The sequence below is a fragment of the Hemiscyllium ocellatum genome, chromosome 2 (assembly GCF_020745735.1).
Source record: "Hemiscyllium ocellatum isolate sHemOce1 chromosome 2, sHemOce1.pat.X.cur, whole genome shotgun sequence".
Lineage (NCBI taxonomy): Eukaryota > Metazoa > Chordata > Chondrichthyes > Orectolobiformes > Hemiscylliidae > Hemiscyllium > Hemiscyllium ocellatum.
The window spans coordinates 149,300,285-149,324,939 of record NC_083402.1 but is presented as its reverse complement, the minus strand read 5'-3'; the positions used below and the strand labels follow the sequence as shown (position 1 = coordinate 149,324,939).

At 43.5% G+C, this 24,655-nt stretch overlaps 1 protein-coding gene across 3 annotated transcripts; it reads left to right on the top strand.

Annotated features, from left to right (window-relative positions):
• The first annotated feature begins 83 nt into the window (after positions 1-83).
• dmrt3a (doublesex and mab-3 related transcription factor 3a) lies at positions 84-24,016 on the top strand. 3 transcript variants are annotated; one of them, XM_060846942.1, is made up of 2 exons: positions 84-475; positions 23,043-24,016. In XM_060846942.1, exons 1-2 carry the CDS (start codon positions 94-96, stop codon positions 24,014-24,016), a joined length of 1,356 nt encoding a protein of 451 aa, XP_060702925.1. In that variant the 5' UTR covers positions 84-93. The 3 variants fall into 3 exon arrangements, with proteins under 3 accessions (XP_060702925.1, XP_060702907.1, XP_060702917.1); XM_060846924.1 differs by having other exon boundaries at positions 84-481; positions 23,052-24,016; XM_060846934.1 differs by having other exon boundaries at positions 84-499; positions 23,052-24,016.
• Positions 24,017-24,655: the final 639 nt, after the last annotated feature.

The window sequence follows — 24,655 nt, the reverse complement described above, 5'->3', positions numbered from 1 at the left end:
TTCCTAGGCTGGACTCTCACTTCATGCTGCAAAGCTGCAGAAAGACAGAAGCAAGGCGCCTGTCAGTGTGTGGAGCCCGGCTCTATGTGAGAGATGAACGCATACGGCTCCCCGTACATGTACATGGCGGGCCCAGTCTCCCAGCCCCGAGCCCCGCTGCAGAGGACCCCGAAGTGCGCTCGCTGCCGGAACCACGGCGTCCTGTCCTGGCTCAAAGGTCACAAGCGCTACTGCCGCTTCAAGGACTGTACCTGCGAGAAATGCATCCTCATCATCGAGAGGCAGCGGGTGATGGCCGCTCAGGTGGCTCTCCGCAGGCAGCAGGCTAACGAGTGTATCGGCAGCCTCATCCACGACACGATCCGCCTGCCAGGGGGCTCTGGGCCGGGAGCGGCTCCCACTGAGAGCCGGCACCATCACACCAAAGGCAGAGAGACGGCGCTGCGCTGGGAACCGGACAGCATCCACCCGACCCGGGCCGGTAAGGCGCTAGGTACCAGCGTCCGGCCAGGCGCAGGCACCCTGAGATTGTCTGTGTGTGTGGGTGTGTGTGTGTGTGTGAGTGTGGGTGGGTGGGTGTGTGGGTGGGTGTGTGTGGGTGTGTGTGAGTGTGGGTGGGTGTGTGGGTGTGTGTGAGTGTGGGTGGGTGTGTGTGTGGGTGTGTGGGTGTGGGTGGGTGGGTGTGTGGGTGGGTGTGTGTGGGTGTGTGTGAGTGTGGGTGGGTGGGTGTGTGTGTGAGTGTGTGTGGGTGTGTGTGTGGGTGTGTGGGTGTGTGAGTGTGGGTGGGTGTGTGGCTGGGTGTGTGAGTGTGTGTGTGGCTGGGTGTGTGTGTGGGTGGGTGTGTGGGTGTGGGTGTGTATATGTGTGTGTGTGTATATGTGTGTGTGGGTATGTGGCTGGGTGTGTGTATGTGGGTGTGGGTGGGTGTATGTGTGGGTGTGTGGATGTGTGTGTGTGTGTGGCTGGGTGTGTATGTGTGTGTGGGTTTGTGGCTGGGTGTGTGTGTGTGGGTGTGGGTGTGGGTGGGTGTATGTGTGGGTGTGTGTGTGTCTGTGTGTGTGGGTGTGTGTGGGTGTGTGGCTGGGTGTGTGTGTGTGTGTGTGTGTGGGTGGGTGTATGTGTATGTCTGTGTGTGTGTATGTGTGTGTGTATGTGTGTGTGGGTGGGTGTGGGTGTGTGGCTGGGTGTGTGTGTGGGTGTGGGTGGGTGTATGTGTATGTCTGTGTGTGTGTATGTGTGTGTGGGTGTGTGGCTGGGTGTGTATGTGGGTGTGTGGGTGTGGAAACAAAGCAAAGGGGGATTTCTTATTTTTACCCTGAATGAGATGCTGACATGGCCCTGACAGAAAGGAGGGGAGGGCAAGCCACAATAAAACAATACAGCAAGTGCTGGAGAAACTCGGAGGGTCTGCCACTTTCTGTGGAGGGAGACCCGGAATTTCGGGTCCAGTGAGCCTTCTGCAGATTTGTTCGAGGTTTCCGCAGTTTTATTTAGAACAGGTCTGGGTTGCAATGGTGATTACGGTATAAGTTGCTCGGGTGAGTAGGTGGAAGCTGACGAACTGAAACAAACCAGCACTTTCTCCAGCAGTTTTTGTTCTTGTTTCTGGTTAGTCCGTGGGACAGCCCGTGGTTGTGGAATCGGTAACCGGCTCCGGATTAACGCTCAGTCAGAAACGTGACAGGTTTCTGAAGGATTTATTTGATCCATTACAGCCTGCTTTAGTCAGATCTTCTGATTACTATAACTTTACGAATTAAAGTGATAATTTAAGAACACAGGTAACAGAAAAATCCCGACTTGTTTCAATTAAAGTGCGTGAAACAGAAAACATAACGTCCCGAATAAATTAAAACCAAGACTGCAGGCCCTGGAAATCTGTAACAGAGTCAGAAACTGCTTGAGAAACTCAGCAGGTCTGCCTGTATGTCCGGAGAGAGAAACAGAGTTAATGTTTCGGGTCTAGTGACCCTTTAATGTTTCACTCATTACATAGAGTCAGTTTTAGACTGAACTCCTGTGGAACACACACACACAAAGATTTCTCACAACAGTTTCCTCAAACAAATTCATTCGGTGTTTTGAACAAGGATAACATGTTCCAGACAGATTAAACCCCTCGATAAGTACACGTGGTTCCAAATCCCTACAGTATAAATCCGAATGAGCATATTCATGTGCACACTTCATAACCAGGTCCCGATTCCAAATTCTCCGAGTGTAGATCTGAAGTCCCTCAAAGGGCAAAGATCTGAAGGGAGGACCATTTTCAGTCCACTGACGATAAGGAGGAATATTTTGCAAATATGCCGCATTTACTCGGTTCAATTCAGATACGATTTGGAGATGCCGGTGTTGGACTAGAGTGGACAAAGTTAAAAATCACACAGCACCAGGTTATAGTCCAACAGCTAGTGCTTCCAAATAAACCTGTTGGACTATAACCCGGTGTTGTGCGATTTTTAACTCCATTCAGAAACAATTGCAGAAAACAAACCTCTGGTTGGAGCTAAATTATACCCAGATTTATAACCCCTCAGACAGTTTCCTGTCCGTAGAATTCATTGTTTTTATAATTAAGAGCCTGTGAATTATTTAATTGTTTAATTAGTGGGGATTTCTATGAAGAGACTAACAGTGATGTGTTTTCGGGAATAATTGAGGCCATTTCTTGAGCAGTTCTTTGTAATGGGAACGGGAATACATGCTGCCCTACATAACCGTGAGTGAACTTTAAAAAAAATCCCTTCCACCAAGATTTCTTCCGACCTCATTTTCATTTGTAATTTCATTTTTGACTTTGTAAAAAAAAAGCATCCGCTGTACGGCAGTGATGTTTGCGAACATGTGAGACTCGGTGGAGCGGGGGCTGAATGGGCTTTGAGCTGGTTGTTTGAGAGACTCCAAACTCTCCTCGGGCCGAAGGAGCGTTTGTGTTTCCCCGGCTCCAGTCGCTTCGGGCTCAGTGAGCGCTGCGGGGAAAACCCGCGACTGGAAATGACCTGAGCAAATCTTTGTCTGGTCAGGGTTAAACACTCGGAGAAACCACTTTGCAAAAAGAAGCATATTTAGAAAAAAATGCAGCGTAAACCGTCGGAAACGTTTTGCAAGTAGATGTATATTTGATTTTGGATTAGATTGGAATAAAGTGAGTTATTTTATTGGTTTAATTTATTGAGAGATGTGATCAAGGGGATTTAACCATCGTCCCCTCTCTCGTTTCATTGTAACTCAAAGAAAGTTTGACAGCGGACTTCTACAGTAGTCTGTATCCAACGTTCATTTTTAGAAGCATTTAATTAACCTGTTCGGAGATTTTATTAAAGAAGTAGGTGGGACTTTAACCCATTCCCCTGCGCTAGAGGTGGGGACACTACCACTGCACCACAAAAACCCTCATTTGAGGTTAGTAACGTATAGAGAATATTTCAGCCAGAAGTTCGGAGTTGAACCGGGATTTTTATTTACCTGCATCTAGTAAATAATCCGACCACATTTAACATCCAAAACTCGGATACTGTGAAACAAACACTTTTTATTAGTTGGTTTTTTTTAACGAATTTATGTTCGTACAATTACACGGTAATGGTTGCTAAAAAGGGAAATGCATGAGTAACTACTAAATTGTCAGGTTGAAAAGAGGTTTTCTGTAAAGACAGCAGGTTCCTATCTGTACAAACATCGAGCAGTGAAATCCGCGGATTTAAAGGCTTTCCATCTCTCAGCGTATGCACATGAGCCAACCTCATACAGACCAGGCGACTCAACCCCGACACTGAGCGTAATCCTAAAACATTCAGTTAGACCAAACATTGAAGGCAGCACTCAGAAATTAAAATATAAATGAATCTCGTTTTAATATAATCTGGAATTCATTTACAATAACATCTCCTAGGCAGACGTTCGAGTGCAGAATATAGCGTGATAACCATTAACCTTCCATAAGCGAGCCGAGCTGATTTAGACGGGGGGGTTTTGTAATGGGTGATACCTTCATTGACTGCCTAACAAGGTGCACACAGGAATAGCAAGGTCAGTTGTACATTCGCACTGGATACGATCATGACGTTAAATTTAATATTGACCTCAATGCAAAGCTTCCAAAATTAAAGGGACTTTGAAACTAGGCTTTCTTGTAAATGATATCGCAGCTGTATCATGGGAACATGGCCTGACCTGGAATACTGAACATGTCCATTTGTTAGATTTAATAACAAATTATTAGTAAAGGTAATGATTAAAGATGAAAGAATGCTTATAGTTTAAACAGCAAACCAGGTTATAATATGGGTCTAAGATCGAATGGTTGCACGAATAGCGACGAATATGAAATAGCCAACAATGGTTCTTGGCGTTTAGGGATTGTATTGAGACCATTTTGCCGAAACTGTAAGCAACGAGGGACAGAGATAACGAAATGAAAATGATAAGTTAACCCAGGTCAGGCAAGCCTCCTGTCAGTGATTTAACCTGTCAATGTCCCACGCGGGAGAGAGTAACTGCGGGCTGTAACGCTGAGAGAGCATTCTCACCGTCAGAGCTGGTCGCTTTCCAATAAACCATTACACTGTCGCCTTAGTTCTTTCACCTGGATAACTGCTGGGGGAAAGAAGGGAGGTTCCCTCGTGTGTCGATAATTTATCCCGCACTAAAACAGACTATTGTCTCATTGCTGCTTTTGCAATGTATGCCGATTTTAAATTTATTTACGTTACGCTTCTCAAAAATGTCCGCCTTTTCAAAATCCACTTCTGAGTGCTGTAAAAATACGGACTCCAACCATTTCCCTTCAATTTAATGGTGGTTATTGGGTTGGTTCCGCAACACTCAAACACTAACGAAAGCTTTAACAGAAAAATGTATTCTAATGTATCCTAATTCTTTGAACAGATCCATGTTTTTTTTTCCAGCGAAACTTTCGCTTTGTGCCGTTTACTGAGTTAAATAGAGTATTACCCAGTCACACTATGTTCCTCATTTGAAAATGGTCTCTTTATGGGACACCTGATTAATTTCTAGTTAAAACAGACACATGGAAGGAGCGAGGTCGCTTGTTACTCCTAAATCTATTCTTTTCGCCTTGCAGCTTCCTGTTGTTTTGTAAAGGACACGTTATGCACATATTAACAAGAAAACCATAACGGGGTAATAAACACGTTATATTCAGCATTATTCAGAATGTGTTGGCGTGTCATGTAGACCAAAGTTAAACGTTTCAGTGTTTCATCTTTGTTGCTAATACCAAATCATCTTGAATATCGTCATTTCAATATTTAAGGTATTTACGCTAGAGAAGATGTTCAGTTGGTGTCGATGGTTTGTTTATTAATGGAATTAATTAATCCTCCTATTACAAACTGCACTAGTTACTCAATATTATAGTGACGATTTTCTTAGTTATGTCATATCACTGTCTCGCGATGGTGATTGCACCTTTTATAGGTTCAATGAAACCTACAGCCCCCCAGTAAGGCCTTGGAAAGGGCTACTTTCGTTATAGTCAGATGATGTGAAGAGTTAAAAAAGAGTAAGATACTGAGAAATTCTATTGATCAAACTTCATTTCATTGCAGATCATTTACACATTTAAGACTATTTTTGTTGTTTTCAAAAAAACATCTCTTTAGTTTGAGATAAACGTCCGTTCTTGAGTACACCGGGAATAGAGCTGGCAGCATTGTCTGTGATTAGTTTGATAAACATTTTTTAATTCACAAAAGAATTATAAAATTAACCATTTGAGTCCAAACTGTCTTTTATTTGTTTGGATTATTAACAAACAGCGTCAGCATTCTTCAGGGTCCCGTCGGTGCGGCGATTTGTAACAACGCCGGTTCTTTCTGAGCGGCTCGGGTGGGGTGGGAAACAGGGGTTTGAACATTACCTGTCTCTGAAACCATTGTACCCCAAAGTACAGCAAGGCAGGAAATTTAATACAGCACTTTCACCGCCTCTGCATTATAAAGCTGACACCTCACATTAACAGCATTTAGGAACAAAGCGACCTTGAGCTGCACTCCTTTAAAGTCTAGACGGTAATTAATGAGCAGCCCGTGTTCTAACAATACATATAAACTTGCATCGTACCCAAGGATAGTTTCACGCTCAAACACTTGCTGCTGTGTGTTGGGCTCGACATTACTAAACGCGAAGATATTCGTTAATAGGTCAGTGGCCAGGATTGTGTCGGTCTCTCTCAGGGAACTGGGGACACAACATCGAGTGGTTTCCTGATGTAAGTGTAATTATAAAAGGGAAGCACGGACCTGGACAAAACAAACTGTCAAATCTTCATTAAATTATCTCCCAATGACCCAGAGGAAGGAGATACTTTCAGCAATACGATTTAATTCGTTATTTGAACTAGCTGCAAGTTATTTCTTATTCTGCAGCGCTATTTTTCTTAACGTTTAAAGTGTTGATTTATCGAAAGATTTTTAAAAGAAAGAGTTGATGATGGTCTGACTTTAACGGTTGGGGGGTCGGGGGTTATTGATGGCTCCAAAAAGCACTTTATTTTAAAAAGAAACATTGCCTCAATTATAATTGACAGATTTTTAACACCTTAATGTCAAAACAGACATGACGAATACCGCAGTATTGGATTCGAACACATGATTAATAATCCGCTCTAATGCAAGACTCCTAACAAATTACAGCAATCAAACTAAGGCAGATTTAATCGAAATAGGACCATAATAACTTCTGCTAAAAAAAAGACGGATCAAACATCATTGAAATGTTACCAAGCAACAGGCGAGTTGTTTGGGAATACAATAAGATCGGTGTTGCTGCAGAGCGCTTTGCTACCCAGTCAGCAGTTCTGCTAACAGTTTCTTCAGGAGAGCTGGGGAAGTCAATCGTTATTAATCAAAAGGGCACTGGCTTTCTGGACACTGAATCGTAAATGTTGCCTTTCGCCCTGGAAATCCAAGGTCACTGGGATTATTGCAGCCAAGCGTCCCTTCATCCAGATTTGGAGACTCTCTCTACTCCAGAGATCACCAGAGTAATCCGGTACTCCTCGTTATCTCCCACTTCTGAATATTACAGAGTTCCCCTTCTGGTTTTATTCCCCAGCTGTCACCACACCCCAAACCCACACCCCACCCAACCCCTCCACCCTCAAAATCCCCCCCCTTCACACCGCCAACACCCACTCCCCCCACCCGCCCCCTCCCATCACGCCACACCCCAAACATGAGGCATTTTGTTTCCAAGGGTTTTCAACTTTGTCTCGTTCATTTCACAAAGCGGCCGAGGAGCCCAAATCCGTTCCCCGTGAAATTTCTGCGCCTGAACTGACTTTAAAAAAGAACCATAAAAGTGCGTTGATTGCGTGTTTCTAAACAGTGTAACTCTGCCGAGACATTAATAATAAGATTTAAAATCAACCTGGTGTGACATTACAATTTACAACTTAGCTAAATCCACGTGAAGGATCGAAACGTTAGCTCCCTTTCACTCTGCACAGATGTTGCCAGACTTGCTGAGCATCTCCAGTAATTTCTCTTCTTGTTTAATATCTAAATGTTACTTTAAGTGCAACGTGTTCTTTTGCAATCGCGTCTGACACCAGAAACACGAAGGTTAAACTGAAATCGTTCTAAAACAGTAAACCGATCGGCATCTGAAAGGGGAAAGTATAGTCTGCAGCAATCTTTATTCCTAACATTTTTCGTTTCCATTTCAGAGTTCTAGTGTTATTCCTGCACTTTACAAGTTATTGGTAAACGTGTCTTGAACTAGATAAGGGTCATAGTTTTAAAACTGAATCCATTCTACGATTGAAATAATTGGACCAAGTTTCCTACAAAACTAGTCCAAGCGCATAATGACCAACGATGACTCCTCAGGACAGAATTGCAATGGTGAAAAACTCGGTAAATATTTTCAATGAAGGTTAATGTGAGTAAATGCTAAAACAAGCAACAGACATGTGACATAATTTCCAATGGAAACCAAGCGCAAGGGTCAGACCAGGCTGTAGAAAGCATGTAATTTCAGACACCCAAGAGCAAAATTATGTTCAATAAGAAAATTAATTCAGAGAAACATCATGAGTCGAGAGAAGCAAAGGTCTCAGTTTCATTTACAATCCCCACAGAGGCAATCAGAGGTGTAAAATCACCGAGAGAAATAACATTGAAATGAATATGCGAGCTTTGCTCCTGCTGCTTTGACGCCGGTGGAAGTCACTTTCATCACTTCATTGAATACACAGTTCAGCTAACTCCCTTCGCTACAGCAAGAGAACCCCTTTGATTTTGTAATGTGCGGTTATTTTTTTAACGTAAGGATCATTTGCAATGAGTTTAAGCAGTGGCACACAATATTCCTCCTATTACATTTTAAAACATGCTCCCACATAAACATGTTAGCATTTGATTATGCATATAAAATCGATCACTGTATTTCCCAGGAGTATCTATTATCGATAATCACAAGAACCTCTCAGATAACTAAAACTTGAACTGGATATTTGGAAACGGGATTAATGAAACTCTCATTTGTTAACTTGACAAGAAAGCAATTTAAATTTTTCCAAATGTTATATATTTCCCATCAACTGCTCCTTTCATAATCCCACGTTAAGCAATATAACTATTCACTTTAAACCTTTTATTTTATTCTAAGACTATGAGAAGAAGATTTGAGAAGATGCCAGGGCAGAAGTAAGCATTTTCCAATCAATTGCATAGAGCGTAGAACAGTACAGCACAGGAATGGAGTCTATGGCCCGTGATGTTGTACCGAACATGACATGAAATTAGACCAATCCTCTTGGTCCACATCCTTCAATTTCTTGCTTAGTTATTCGTTCATCCAAAAGTTCCTGAAATGCCTCTATCCTATCTGCCTCCACCACCAGCCTTGGCAGACTCTACCACAAAACTTGTCCCTCGCATCTCCTTTGAACCTCTCCCCCTCACCTTAAATGCATTATTAATATATATCAAGCGATAACTTTTTACTTGCTGTTAATTTTATTAACTGGTCAAGAAATATTAACTTCAAGTAATTATTCTAATGTTAAATGCTATTTTAGGTTCTAGTATTGTTCCTAATGGTCCTTAATAAGTGACTCAAACAAAAAACAGAAATTGTTGGAGAAACTCAGTAGGTCTGGTAGCATCTGGGAAGAGAGAAACAGAGTTAATATTTTAAATCCAGTGACCCTTCTTCGGAACAAATAGATGACAAATAGGTGTTTTATATCATTCTTACTTAACATATAATTGGATCATCCTAATGCCTATAACTCATTATGATGATAATCATTATTCCATTCAATCAAAACCAATAGTTTATAGGTTTCATAATAAAATTAATTCTGGAACATGGTATCTTAAAATCTCAGAATTCTACTATTCAAGGTGCTATTTAACAGATGGCACAAGCTGATGGTTTGGTTGCAATATATTAGTGAGCGTCCCAAGACATTTTATTTCATAAGTTAAAGGGACATGTTAATAAATAGACCATGCTCATTTCTAAATGTAACCACTTTGGTTTCACACCTAGTAAAGGTATTGATAGTCTCCTCATTCCCAGTAATGTATCTTATTTTCTGTCATATAACACTTTTCTGTCTTTCATAATAGTATTTGCCCTTCATAAGGTTATTTCTGTGTATTTTGCTCAATAAATTCTTTCCTTTTTTTTCTATCCATCCAAACAAAATTTCATTCCTTTTTCTCTAATGGAACATTACTTTGCCTCAAAATCCTCTAAGTCAGATCTTTTAGAAAATCTCTCTTTCACTACTTTCTATCCATTGGCATCTGGTTATTTATTTTGTAGAATCCAGACAGTGTGGAAACAGGCCATTCAGCTCAACAAGTCCACACTGACCCTCCAAAGAGAATCCCACACCAACCTATCCCTCTGGGAGAAAGTGAGGGCTGCAGATGCTGGAGATCAGAGCTGAAAATGTGTTGCTGGAAAAGCACAGCAGGTCAGGCAGCATCCAAGGAGCAGGAGAATCGACGCTTCGGGCATGAGCCCTTCTTCAGGAATGAGGAAGGTGTGCCAAGCAGGTTAAGATAAAAGGTAGGGAGGAGGGACTTGGGGGAGGGGCGTTGGGAATGCGATAGGTGGAAGGAGGTAAAGGTGAGGGTGGTAGACCGGAGTGGGGTGGGGGTGGAGAGGTCAGGAAGAAGATTGCAAGTTAGGAATGTGGTGCTGAGTTCGAGCGTTGGGACCGAGACAAAGCTTCTCCAGTTTCTCCAGTTTCCTCATTTCCCCTCCCCCCACCTTGTCTCAGTCCCAAACCTTGAACTCAACACCACCTTCCTAACCTCCGCCCCCACCCCCACTCCGGCCTATCACCCTCACCTTTACCTCCTTCCACCTATCGCATTCCCAACGCCCCTCCCCCAAGTCCCTCCTCCCTACCTTTTATCTTAGCCTGCTTGGCACACCTTCCTCATTCCTGAAGAAGGGCTCATGCCCGAAACGTCGATTCTCCTGCTCCTTGGATGCTGCCTGACAACCTATCCCTCTACCCTGTAAGCCTATATTTCCCATGAATGCACCTAACGTACAGTACATTTGGAACTTTCAATCTACCGCTATAACATTAATACAAGATCAATGGAATCTCCAGGGAAATAGCATTAGCAGCCAGAGAGCCTGGAATACCTCTGAAAAACCTGTGATGGGAACTCAGGAGAATCCAACAGAAATTCAGTTATATTAAATAGTGCACTTTGATCAAAAACACTTTTTAAATAAATAAATACACATTGGATAGGCCAAGGAATCTTGGAAACAATTTGGGAATGCTTACACTATCAATGCCTGATCAGCATGAGACTTAAACTTAATAAACAGGGAACTGGGATTTATGGCTGGGATGTTGCCACACTCTGGAGGTTGATCTAAGGTTGTGAAATCCATTTTCAGATGTAATGTATTTAATTGTAGCTCTAAATGAAAACAGATTTGAGTGCTAATGATGATACAGCGCGGTGGCAAATTTAAGTGTAAAGAAAATGACCAGTAAGGTCAAATTATCGAAATCTACTCTATAAAGTCCAGAAGGAAAATTGTTACTAAAGCACCATCCTGATGCAAACAAAATATTAATAGACAATAGACAATAGGTGCAGGAGTAGGCCACTCTGCCCTTCGAGCCTGCACCACTATTCATTATGATCATGGCTGATCATCCTTAATCAGTATCCTGTTCCTGCCTTATCTCCATAACCCTTGATTCCATTATCTTTGAGAGCTCTATCCAACTCTTTCTTAAATGAATCCAGAGACTGGGCCTCCACTGCCCTCTGGGGCAGAGCATTCCACACAGCCACACTCTCTGGGTGAAGAAGTTTCTCCTCATCTCTGTCCTAAATGGTCTACCCCGTATTTTTGAGCTGTGTCCTCTGGTTCGGCACTCACCCATCAGCGGAAACATGTTTCCTGCTGCCAGAGTGTCCAATCCTTTAATAATCTTAAATGTTTCAATCAGATCCCCTCTCAGTCTTCTCAACTCAAAGGTATACAAGCCCAGTCGCTCCAGTCTTCCAGTGTAAGGTAATCACGACATTCCAGGAATTGACCTTGTGAACCTACGCTGCACTCCCTCAATAGCCAGAATGTCTTTCCTCAAATCTGGGGACCAGAACTGCACACAGTACTCCAGGTGTGGTTTCACCAGGGCCCTGTACAGCTGCAGAAGAATCTCTTTGCTTCTATACTCAATCCCTCTTGTTATGAAGGCAAGCATGCTACTAGCCTTCTTCACGACCTGCTGTACCTGCATGCTTACCTTCATTGACTGGTGTACAAGAACACCCAGATCTCTCTGTACTGTCCCTTTACCTAAATTGATTCCATTTAGGTAGCAATCTGCCTTCCTGTTCTTGCCACCAAAGTGGATAACCATACATTTATCCACGTTAAACTGCATCTGCCATGCATCTGACCACTCACCTAACTTGTCCAGGTCACCCTGTAATCTCCTAACATCCTCATCACATTTCACCCTGCCACCCAGCTTAGTATCATCAGCAAATTTGCTAATGTTATTGCTAATACCATCTTCTATATCATTAACATATATTGTAAAAAGCTGCGGTCCCAGTACTGATCCCTGCGGTACCCCACTGGTCACTGCCTGCCATTCCAAAATGGAGCCGTTTATCACTACTCTTTGTTTCCTATCAGCCAACCAACTTTCAATCCAAGTTAGTACTTTGCCCCCAATATCATGCGCCCTAAATTTGCTCACTAACCTCCTATGTTGGACTTTATCAAAAGCTTTCTGAAAGTCCAGGTACACTACATCTACTGAATCTCCCTCGTCCATCTTCAGAGTTACATCCTCAAAAAATTCAAGAAGATTAGTCAAGCATGATTTCCCCTTCATAAATCCATGCTGACTCTGACCTATCCTGTTACTACTATCCAGATGTGTTGTAATTTCATCCTTTATAATAGACTCCAGCCTCTTTCCCACCACTGAGGTCAGACTAACTGGTCTTTAATTTCCTGTTTTCTCTCTCCCACCTTTCTTGAAAAGTGGTATAACATTAGCCACCTTCCAATTCACAGGAACTGATCCCAAATCTATTGAACTCTGGAAAATAATCACCAACACATCCATGATTTCCCGAGCCACCTCCTTCAGTACCCTGGGATGTAGACCATCGGGCCCTGGGGACTTATCAACCTTCAGACCTAACAGTCTCTCCAACACCAATTCCTGGCAAATATAAATTCCCTTAAGTTCAGGTCCTTCAGCCACTGTTACCTCAGGGAGATTGCCTGTGTCTTCCCCAGTGAACACAGATCTGAAGTACCAATTCAATTCTTCTGCTATTTCTTTGTCCCCCGTAATATATTCCCCTGTTTCTGTCTTCAAGGGCTCAATTTTAGTCTTAACCATTTTTTTGCCTTTCACATACCTATGAAAGCTTTTACTATCCTCCTTTATATTTTTGGCCAGTTTACCTTTGTACCTCATTTTTTCTCTGCATATTTCCTTCTTAGTAATCCTCTGTTGTTCTTTAAAAGCTTCCCAGTCCTCCGTTTTCACACTTATCTTTGCTATGTTATACTTTTTCTCTTTTTACTTTATATGTTTCTTAACTTCCCTCATCAGCCACGGCCGCCCCTGCCTCCTCCTGGGATCTTTCTTCCTTTTTGGAATGAACTGATTCTGCAACTTCTGCATTATACACAGAAATATCCGCCATTGTTCCTCCACTGTCATCCTTGCTAAGGTATTGCACCATTGAACTTTGGCCAGCTCCTCCCTCATAGCTCCATAGTTCCCTTTATTCAACTGAAATATTGTCACTTCTGATTGTACCCTCTCCCTCTCAAATTGCAGATTGAAGCTTATTGTATTATGGTCACTACTTCCCAATGGCTCCTTCACTTCGAGGTCCCTGCCCAATTCTGGTTCGTTGCACGATACCAGATCCAGAATTGCCTTCTCCCTGGTCGGCTCCAGCACCAGCTGCTCTAAGAATCCATCTCTGAGGTACTCCACAAAGTCTCTTTCTTGAGGTCCAATACCATCCTGATTCTCCCAGTCTACCTGCATGTTGAAATCCCCCATAACGACTGTAGTAACATCTTTGCGACAGGCCAATTTCAGCTCTTTATTCAACTTACATCTGACATCCAGACTACTGTTTGGGGACCTGTCGATGACTCCCAAGAGGGTCTTTTCACCCTTAGTATTTCTCAGCTCCATTCATTACCGACTCTACATCCCCGTGCAAGGGACTAAATATCATCCCTTACCAACATGGCCATCCCACCCCCTCTGTCTGTCAGTCTGTCCTTACGATAGCACGTGTAGCCTTGAATATTCATTTCCCAGGCCCTGTCCACTTGAAGCCATGTCTCAGTTATCCCCACAATATTGTATCTGCCAATTTCCAAAAGAGCCTCAAGCTCATCCATCTTATTTCTAATGCTTCGTGCGTTCATATACAGTATTTTTAATTTGGTACTGCCCTCACCCGTCCCATCAACTCCTATTTTATTCAATCTTACAGCATGGTCCCTTTCTGAGTTTTCTGCCTCATTGATACAGTTGACTTTCTTGACTTCCCTTGTTCTAACTTTACCTTCAATTTCCTTCTTAAACATCCAGTTTGTCCCCTCCCCTTGCCCCCCGCTACTTAGTTTAAACGTAGCTGTGTTGCACTAGCAAAGCTGCCTGCCAGAATGCTGGTCCCTAACCTATTAAGGTGCAAACTGTCTCTCTTGTAGAATTTATGCTTACCACAAAACATACCCCAGTGATCCAAGAATTTAAATCCTTGCTTCCTGCACCAGTTCTCCAGCCACACGTTCAAGTCCATTATCTCCCTGTTTCCCTAATGGGAAATGCAATGAAAAGAGAATGGAGTTAGCTCAAGGGGACTGGTAAATAAGTTCGCAGGAAAGACAACAAGTAATCAGTGACAGATATTAAAAGAAGGTAATTCATGACTCAGCAAAATAAACTGCAGTTAAGAAGGAAAGATTCTACGAGGTGAATAAACCAACTATGTTTAACTAAGGAAGTTAAGGGAAGTATTAAATTGAAAGAAAAAGCAAATACGGAAGCAAAAGTCAATGATAGCCTTGAAGACTGGGGTAAATTCCGAGTTCAGCAAAGTAGGGTTAGGAGGATAATGAAGAAGAAGAAAATAAACTATGATGGCAAACTAGTGAGGGACGTAAAGCTGACAATGAGCTTTTTTTTATAAAAAGGAAGAAAATGGTGAAAGTGAACATAGCAAATTAATCTGCGCACTAGTTATGAGGAAACAAGGAAATGGCAGAGGAGTTAAACAGATATTTTGCATCAGTCTTTACAGTGAAGATGCTTTGAACACCTCATTAATGCTTAAGTATATGGGGTAGGAATTAAGTACTATCACTATCACTAAAATAATATCAGACAAACCATCGGGGCTAAAGGTAGATAAATCCCCCAGCCCTGACAGATTGCATTCTAGGGTCCCGAAAGAAGTATGCTCGGAGATAGTGGATGTATTAATTGTAATTTTCCAAAGTTCCTTGGATTTTAAAAGAAGTACTGGAGAATTGAAATACTGGCAATATGACATCTTATTCAAAAAGGGAGGGAGGCAAAAAGTGGGTAACTATGGGCTGAGTAGCCTAACAGCTATTGTTGGGAAAAGTTATGGAATCAATTATTAAAGAAGCAATAGCAGCTCATTTGAAAAATCATAATTGAATCAAACAGAATCAGCATGGCTTCATGAAAGGGAAATCGTACCTGATTTATTTATTAGCGCTTTTTGAGGAAGTCTCAACCAACTTGTATAGAAGGAAATCAGGGCCTGTCTTGTATTTGGACTTTCAAAAGGGTGTTCAACATGATACCTCACAAAAGCTTAAGAGCCGTGTGGGCTGCACGGTGGCACAGTGGTTAGCACTGCTGCCTCATAGCGCCTGAGACCCGGGTTCAATTCCCGCCTTAGGTGACTGACTGTGTGCAGTTTGCACGTCCTCCCCGCGTCTGCGTGGGTTTCCTCCGGGTGCTCCAGTTTCCTCCCACAGTCCAAAGATGTGCGGGTCAGGTGAATTGGCCATGCTAAATTGCCCATAGTGTTAGGTAAGGGGCAAATGTAGGGGTATGGGTGGGTTGCGCTTTGGCGGGTCTGTATGGACTTGTTGGGCCGAAGGGCCTGTTTCCACACTGTAAGTAATCTAATCTAATCCTATGGTGTTGGAAGTACTATACTGATGTGGACAGAGAATTGGCTTATCGGCAGGAGATCTCGAATGGGAATAAGGAGTTCTTTTTCAGGTTTGGCAACTCATGACTAGTGGGATTCCACAGGGATCAGGGCTGGGACCACAAAGATTACAATATGTATTAATAATTTGCTGCCCCCTCTGCTGGGTCTGCCCTGCCATTGGGACAGAACATTATCCAGAGATAGTGATGGTAATGTCTGGGACATTGTCTGTATGGTATGATACTGTAAGTATGATTATGTCAGGCTATTGCATGCCTAGTCTATGAGACAACTGTCCCAGTTTGGCACTAGCCCTCAGAATTAACAAGGCTGATTCTCCTCTTGTCCTTATTGGTGATAGGTGATTTGTCTGGTTTCATTTCTTTCTTAAAACTTCATAGCAATTGATACAACCGAGTGGTTTGCTAGGCCATTTCAGAGGGCAGTTGAGAGTCAACCAGATTGCAGTGGGTCTAGAGTTACATGCAGGCAAAAGTGAGGACTGCAGTTGCTGGAAATCAAAGTCTAGATCAGAGTGGTGCTGGAAAAGCACAGCCAGTCAGACAGCATCCGAGGAGCAGGAAAATCGACGTTTCAGGCAAAAGCCCTTCATCAGGAGTGAAGGCAGGGAGCCTCCAGGGTGAGAATTAAATGGGAGGGAGGGTGGGGGTGGGGAGAAGGCAGCAAAGAGTTCAATAGGTGGGTGGGGGTGGGGATGAAGGTGATAGATCAGAGAGGAGGCAGAGCAGATAGGTGGGAAGGGAGATTGGCAGATAGGACAGGTCATGAAGATAGTGCTGAGCTGAAATGTTGGAACTGGGATAAGGTGGGGGGAGGGGAAATGAGGAAACTGGTGAAGTCCCTGGGGTTGAAGTGTTCCAAGGCGAAACATGAGGCGTTCTTCCTCCAGGCCTCGGGTGGTGAGGGAGCGGTGGTGGAAGAGGTCCAGGACCTCTATGTCCTCTGCAGAGTGGGAGGGGGAGTTAAAATGTTGGGCCACGGGGCAGTGGGGTTGATTGCTGCAGGTGTCCCAGAGATGTTCCCTAAAGCACTCTGCGAGAAGGACTCCAATCTAGAGTCACATGTTGGCCAGACAATGGAAGGATGGCAGGTTCCTTCCCTGAAGGACATTAATGAGCCAGATAGGTTTTTCCAACAATCAATAACAGATTCACAGTCCAGATTTGTTTTAATTGGATTCAAATTCCACCATCTGCTGTGAACCCTGGTCCCCAGAACATTGTCTGAGTCTCTGGATTAATAATTCAGTGATTATACCACAAGGCCATTGCCTTTCCATCGCTGAGAAGGCTCTGAGTCTTTAGCACGGAGAGGTTTGGGGCTGAGGTTTTGTGTATATTTAAGGCTGAGATAGATAGATTCTTATCAGTCTGGGAATCAAGAGTTCCAGGAAGGGCAATTTGATCAGCCATGATCCTATTGAATGGTGGAGGAGGCTTAATGGGCTGAATAGCCTACTCCAGTTCCTATTTCTAATGGTCCTATGGTCTTAGGAATGCTCCATTTGGCCAAAGGAGAATCTTCAAAAAAATGAAATGAAATTATCTGACTGTTGGTCCCCTGGCCCTGATTCTACTAACCAGCAGCTTTTGAATGACTTAGTAGAAGGCTTTCAGCTCCAGCACTCAATATGAACATTGTCCATGCTGACAGAATCATTTCTTTTGCAAGCTATTTGTTCCTTTGTTATCAACCACAGAATAAACTGCCATCATTTGGCAGCTTTTCAGAATGCACGGGATTACCGATGTCAGAAAGTGAATCAATGCTGAGACATTTGAGAAGAAATGAGGAAGCTTTGCTGATGGATTTTATCAATTTACTTCATAATTGCAAAATCTCACCAACAGTTTTCATGTTTTCAAATGAAGTAAGCACAAATGCCATAACCGTTCCTTATATCTTAAGTTCCAAAAACCATCTTTCATTGTATCTGTATCCTTTCAAAGGCAATAATAGCTATCATGTAATTAAATAATCAGAATTAATTTCAGTATTCCATTTGTACTGGAAAATTACAAATCCTTCAGATTTTTGCTCTGTCATTCCAAAGTTAAGCATTGCTTTTTGTAGGGTTTATAAATGAACTCTGTATCTACCAGGGCCCAGATAAAACACAAAGGTCTGGCCTCAGCAGATATCAGGGAGAAAAATAAAAGATACTTTGGACTTCTAATACTTTCTGGACTAAAATTGAAGTGGTTAAGGATAGGGAGAGAAGCTTTGTTTATTTAATGTGTATCTGTGGTGATCATTTCCCAAAGAGACCTCCCACTGAAGATCCAAGAAATGTAGCCAAAGGAAAACCAGGCCGGGAAATGGAGTAAGGATTTACTAAAAACAAATCTGACCAGACTCTACAGGAAATTACTCCCTAAAACTTTGCTTTTGACCAAATACAGCTGATGAAAATTTATTGCTGTGAAGATGATAATCAGGTGTACCCTAGAACTCTCTGGGAAGCTAGGGAAGTGATTGCTGGGCTCCTTGCTGAGATATTTGTGTCATCAATAGTCACAGGTGAGGTGCTGGAAGACTGGAGGTTGGCTAACGTGGTGCCACTATCTAGGAAAGGTGGTAAGGAAAAGCCAGAGAACTATAGACCAGTGAACCTGATATCTCTATGACTCTATCTATCCAAACTGAGGACCAGGATACAGGAACTCTCATTATAGCTGTATCTTCCTCAGCATCACATAATCCCTCCCACTAACTCACCCAATCCCAGACTCATTTACATTGACAGCTTTGAAAGAGAGTTCACCCTGTGGAGGCTTCACCTCATGAGACTATCCTGGTTGTTAAACCCTAAGATTGGTCTAGAATCAGCAGGTTTCAATTGGGTTTGAGGATGCCAGAGGAACACTTTCAGAATTTATGGTGCGTTTTCGCTGAAATGACTGAGCAACTCGAAGGCCTGGATTATTTTAATGCGTAGCACACTGTATAACTTGAAATACCCTTAGTGAAAAATAAATACATTTGTGGAATTAGAAAATTCACAAGAGTTGAAGAAAGGAAGATTTGCTTCCAACTTTGATGAACTACATGCCATGTCAACTCAACAAGTGTGTTGGTAGATGGATGGAAATGTGATCTGATTGTTTTATTTCATATTTTAAAGCAACAGTCCATTTACAAGTTCTTTAACTCATTGTTTCAATCAGTTATGTGATGCACTAGACTAGTTTTGTTCAGTTAGGGGGATTGACCTTATTTTTTGACCTTTCCTGCAGGTGACATGACAGATGGTGTGAGATGGGTATGTTAGTTGGTGATCATATGTGTTCATGTTGCAATTTTGGAAGTTATGCATTTGTTTTGCTTGTTCTTAATGTCAGTTCATGTTTTGATAAGAGCAATAACACAGAGCCACGGGGGATGTGAATAAGTGCTGAGAACGAATCCAGTTTTGGAACTGGATACTGCAGCAAAACTGTGAAGTACAATATTTACTTCTTTGCTGAACTCAGTGTTGGAGTAGTAAAAAATGTTCATGGTCTTATATAATTTTACTTTAGCAGTTAGCAAATTTCTGTTCATAGTTTAAAAAATTTTCTGTTGTATAATATATACAAATACACAATTTAATTCACAATGTTAATTTTTTGCAACAATTACAAAATAAAAGCTCATTGTGGTTAAACACTGAGAATGTGTAGGGCAGAGAACAATCTCATGGAGGAGAATGGATAAGAATTGTATTCCCCTTTTTAATCTTTCTCTTTCCTGACATAGATTAAGTGCCTGATTTCTGTTTATGGCATGGGAGAAATCAATGCATACCATGTGAGATAATCATCTCTGAAAAATCCTTAAAAATCACAAAAGTTTAGCTACTAATTGTATAATTGTCATCAAGAAATAATTACGAAATAGAGGAGTTTGTGTAAATTGATGGGATTGTGTGGGACAGTGATAGTATGCTTCCCTGTGGGCCAGGAAGTTGGGGTTCCTGTTGTACCGACATTTAGGGTGTAGGTTTGCTCGCTGAGCTGTAGGTTTGATATCCAGACATTTCGTTACCTGGCTAGGTAACATCATCAGTGGTAAAAAGTGAGGTCTGCAGATGCTGGAGATCAGAGCTGCATATGTGTTGCTGGTTAAAGCACAGCAGGTCAGGCAGCATCCAAGGAACAGGAAGTTCGACGTTTCGGGCTGGAGCCCTTCATGAGGAATGAGGAGAGGGTGCCAGGCAGGCTAAGATAAAAGGTAGGGAGGAGGGACTTGGGGGAGGGGCGATGGAGATGTTATAGGTGGAAGGAGGTCAAGGTGAGGGTGATAGGCCGGAGTGGGGTGGGGGCGGAGAGGTCAGGAAGAGGATTGCAGGTTAGGAGGGCGGTGCTGAGTTCAAGGGAATCGACTGAGACAAGGTGGGGGGAGGGGAAATGAGGAAACTGGAGAAATCTGAGTTCATCCCTTGTGGCTGGAGGGTTCCCAGGCGGAAGATGAGGCGCTCTTCCTCCAGCCGTCGTGTTGTTATGTTCTGGCGATGGAGGAGTCCAAGGACCTGCATGTCTTCAGTGGAGTGGGAGGGAGAGTTAAACTGTTGAGCCACGGGGTGGTTGGGTTGGTTGGTCCGGGCGTCCCAGAGGTGTTCCCTGAAGCATTCTGCAAGTAGGCGGCCCGTCTCCCCAATATAGAGGAGGCCACATCGGGTGCAGCGGATGCAATAAATGATGTGTGTGGAGGTGCCAGGTGAATTTGTGGCGGATATGGAAGGATCCCTTGGGGCCTTGGAGAGAAGTAAGGGAGGAGGTGTGGGCGCAAGTTTTACATTTCCTGCGGTTGCAGGGGAAGGTGCCGGGAGTGGAGGTTGGGTTGGTGGGGGGTGTGGACCTGACGAGGGAGTCGCGGAGGGAGTGGTCTTTGTGGAACGCTGATAGGGGAGGGGAGGGAAATATATCCCTGGTGCTGGGGTCCGTTTGGAGTTGGCGGAAATGACGGCGGATGATACGTTGTATGCGGAGGTTGGTGGGGTGGTAGGTGAGAACCAGTGGGGTTCTGTCTTGGTGGCGGTTGGAGGGGCGGGGCTCAAGGGCGGAGGAGCGGGAAGTGGAGGAGATGCGGTGGAGGGCATTGTCGATCACGTCTGGGGGGAATCTGCGGTCCTTGAAGAAGGAGGCCATCTGGGCTGTGCGGTATTGGAACTGGTCCTCCTGGGAGCAGATGCGGCGGAGATGAAGGAATTGGGAATATGGGATGGAGTTTTTACAGGGGGCTGGGTGGGAGGAGGTGTAGTCCAGGTAGCTGTGGGAGTCAGTCGGTTTAGAAATGGAAAGGTCTAGGAAGGGGAGGGAGGAGTCTGAGACAGTCCAGGTGAATTTGAGGTCGGGATGGAAGGTGTTGGTAGAGTTGATGAACTGTTCAACCTCCTCGTGGGAGCACGAGGCAGCGCCGATACAGTCATCGATGTAGCGGAGGAAAAGGTGGGGGGTGGTGCCAGTGTAGTTGCGGAAGATGGACTGTTCCACATATCCTACAAAGAGACAGGCATAGCTCCAACCACAAGGGATGAATTCAGATTTCTCCAGTTTCCTCATTTCCCCTCCCCCCACCTTGTCTCAGTCGATTCCCTTGAACTCAGCACCGCCCTCCTAACCTGCAATCCTCTTCCTGACCTCTCCGCCCCCACCCCACTCCGGCCTATCACCCTCACCTTGACCTCCTTCCACCTATAACATCTCCATCGCCCCTCCCCCAAGTCCCTCCTCCCTACCTTTTATCTTAGCCTGCCTGGCACCCTCTCCTCATTCCTGATGAAGGGCTCCGGTCCGAAACGTCGAATTTCCTGTTCCTTGGATGCTGCCTGACCTGCTGTGCTTTAACCAGCAACACATTTTCAGCCAACATCATGAGTGGTGACCTCCAAGTGAAGCAAAGCTGTTGTCTCCTGTTTTCTCCTGGATGGGGTTCCTGGGGTTTGTGGTGATGTCATTTCCTGTTCGTTTTTTGAAGGTTGATAGATGGCATCTAGGTCTACGTGTTTGTTTATGGCTTTGTGGTTGGAGTGCCAGACCTCTAGGAATTCTCTGGAATGCCTTTGCTTAGCCTGTCCCAGGATAGATGTGTTGTCCCAGTCGAATTGGTGTTTTTTTTTTATTCATGTGTAGGGCTACGAGGGAGAGAGGGGCGTGTATTTTTGTGGCTAACTGGTGTTAGCTAGCCACCAGCTAGCCACAAAAAGACATGACCCTCTCTCCCTCGTAGCCCTACACACGGATAGAAAAAGCCACCTTTTCGAGTGGGACAACACATCTATCTTGGGTCAGGCTAAGCAAAGGCATTCCACAGAATTCCTAGAGGCCTGGCACTCCAACCACAACGCCATAAACAAACACATAGATCTAGATGCCATCTATCAACCCCTCAGAAAATGAACAGGAAATGACATCACTACAAACCCCAGGAACCCCATCCAGGAGAAAGATATAAATAGAAAGCAGGAGACAACAGCTTCGCTTCACTTGGAGATTGCCACTGATGATGTTACCTAGTCAGCTAATGAAACGTCTGGATATGAAACCTACAGCTCAGCGAGCAAACCTACACCCTAAACCTCAACCTGAGCTACAAACCTTTACAAACCTTGCATTATCATAACATGCCTGACCAGGTTGGTTTGAAAATATATTTCTTCTTATAGGATGAGATCCATTAGCTTATGACCTAGCATCTCTGTTTTTTTGCAAAACCAATTCTTACTGATCAAAAAATCTGATCAGAGGAATAAAAACAATTACATATTTATTATTCTACGTTCACAAACATTCACTGTCCACCACTGACGCTCAGGGTCAGCAGCTTGTATTACCTACAGGACAAACTGCCAAATTCATCAAAGTGCCTGAGATACCACCTTTCAAACCCATGTCCACTTCATTGTGGAAGGTCAAGGGTGTCAAATGCATAGGAGCACCACTACCTTTAAGCTCCCCTCCAAGCCACTCACCATCCTGACTTGGAAAGATATTACCATTCCTTCACTGTCACTGGGTCAAAATTCTGGACAAAATTGTGGGTCAAGCTACAGCACATGGACTGCAATGGTTCAAGAAGGTAGCTCACCACCACTTTCTCAAGGCAAATAGGAACAGGCAGTAAATGCTGGTCCAGCCAGTGATGCCAACCTTCCATGAATGAATGAATGATAATCTTAACCAGCTAAAGCAATAGATTAGCTCAACGTATTAAGCTTAATGTTTCTTGACAATTTTATGCTTTAATAGTAGGCAGATTGCTAGGTTGATTTAGAATGCTGATAAGGTCCTTAAGGTGTTTAACATCAGGTTCATTTCCTGTTTTCCCCCTTAGATATAAGTGAGGAACGTTTAGACAGCCAAGCTGGAGAGGAGACGGTGGAAACATACAGCGACAAAGAGTCAAGGCAAACAAATTCTCCAGATCTGGTCAAAGGCAAGAACAGCTACCCAAGCGAAGGCCCTGACATGGCAGTGATTGATGAAGAGCGATTTCCAGTTGAGAAGAATGTCAACAGCTTGGAGACCTTACCAGAAAGCTCCAAATTTAGCCTGGAGCAAAACCAACTTGTGATGGAGGGGCTCTCTGGAACTCTGTCAATTCCTTTCTCTTTAAAAGGTAACAGACCTCCCATCGAAGTCCTGAAAAAAATATTTCCAAATCACAAAGCGACAGTCCTTGAGCTGATTTTGAAAGGCTGTGGGGGAGACCTTGTTGGTGCCATTGAAATTCTTCTGTCAAGTCGCTCAGCATTAGCCTCGGATAGACCATCAGAAACCCCGGATGTCCTTTCTGTATCTTCTAATGGACAAGCATTTTTTGAACATGCTTTTGGTTCCTACCCTGTTGCCTCCTCTAAGTGGTCTGTCGGGTCAGCCTTCAGGGTCCCAGATTCATTGAGATTCTCAAGTGATCCTGGCAATGTCATGTCGAGTCCACTCACCATGCCAATACAACACCCATTTCCTCAACCTCCTCGTTATCCACTGGTCCTGAGGAACAGCTTGAGTAGAAACCAGGGAAGTCCATTTATATCAAATGATGTTGCTCTGTGGAACACCATGACACTCCAGCAGCAGTACCAGCTCAGATCGCAGTATCTCACCCCTTTTCCAAACACCTCAGCTGGTATCTTTCGCAGTTCACCAGTCCTTTCCTCTCATCCTACAAATGATCCCAGGCTTTCAATTGCTGACGATAGCTGTTCAATGGTGAACAAACAGCCTATATATACAGAGGAGGACTATGATGAAAGATCTGATTCTGCAGATTCTAGAACATTGAACTCTTCCTCTTAAATGATATGTAATTGTTACTCACCAAATAGAATATTAAAAGGAAAATACTTGAATGTAGTAATAAGGACTCTAAGTAGATACATCATCCACTACTTACCATCCCTAACTGGGCATAGCCAAAGGATTATAATACATAGTTATCCAGTTTATATTGTCATGAATAGATGTGTTAGTTTAAGAATATGTATAACTGGTAGCTATACTTTTTAATGCATGTAATATGCTATGATCATGATGAGAAGAAACGAGGCACTTGAACAGCTGTCTGTAGCACGCCCAATGTTATAAGTGCAAATAAATGAAAATGATATAACTTATTCAGTTGACCATAATGTCATTCACACAAATTGTTTCATTTATTATATTCAGCACCAGTCAAGTGCACACATTAGCCAACTTAATAACTTTTGAATTAAAAAAGGGTAAAGTCACCACACTCCTAGTGGACCATCAGGCAGCTCTGTCATTAGAGAGAGATATGACTGGTGGCGGTTTATCCTAAGGGTTACCGTGCCTCAGGTGAAGAGAGAGGTTGAGAAAGTAAGACCTTCATGGTCGCTTCAGCCAGTGCATGAATTGAACCCACACTCTTGGTGTTATACTGCATTGCAGACCAGCTGGTCAGCCAACTGAGCTAAC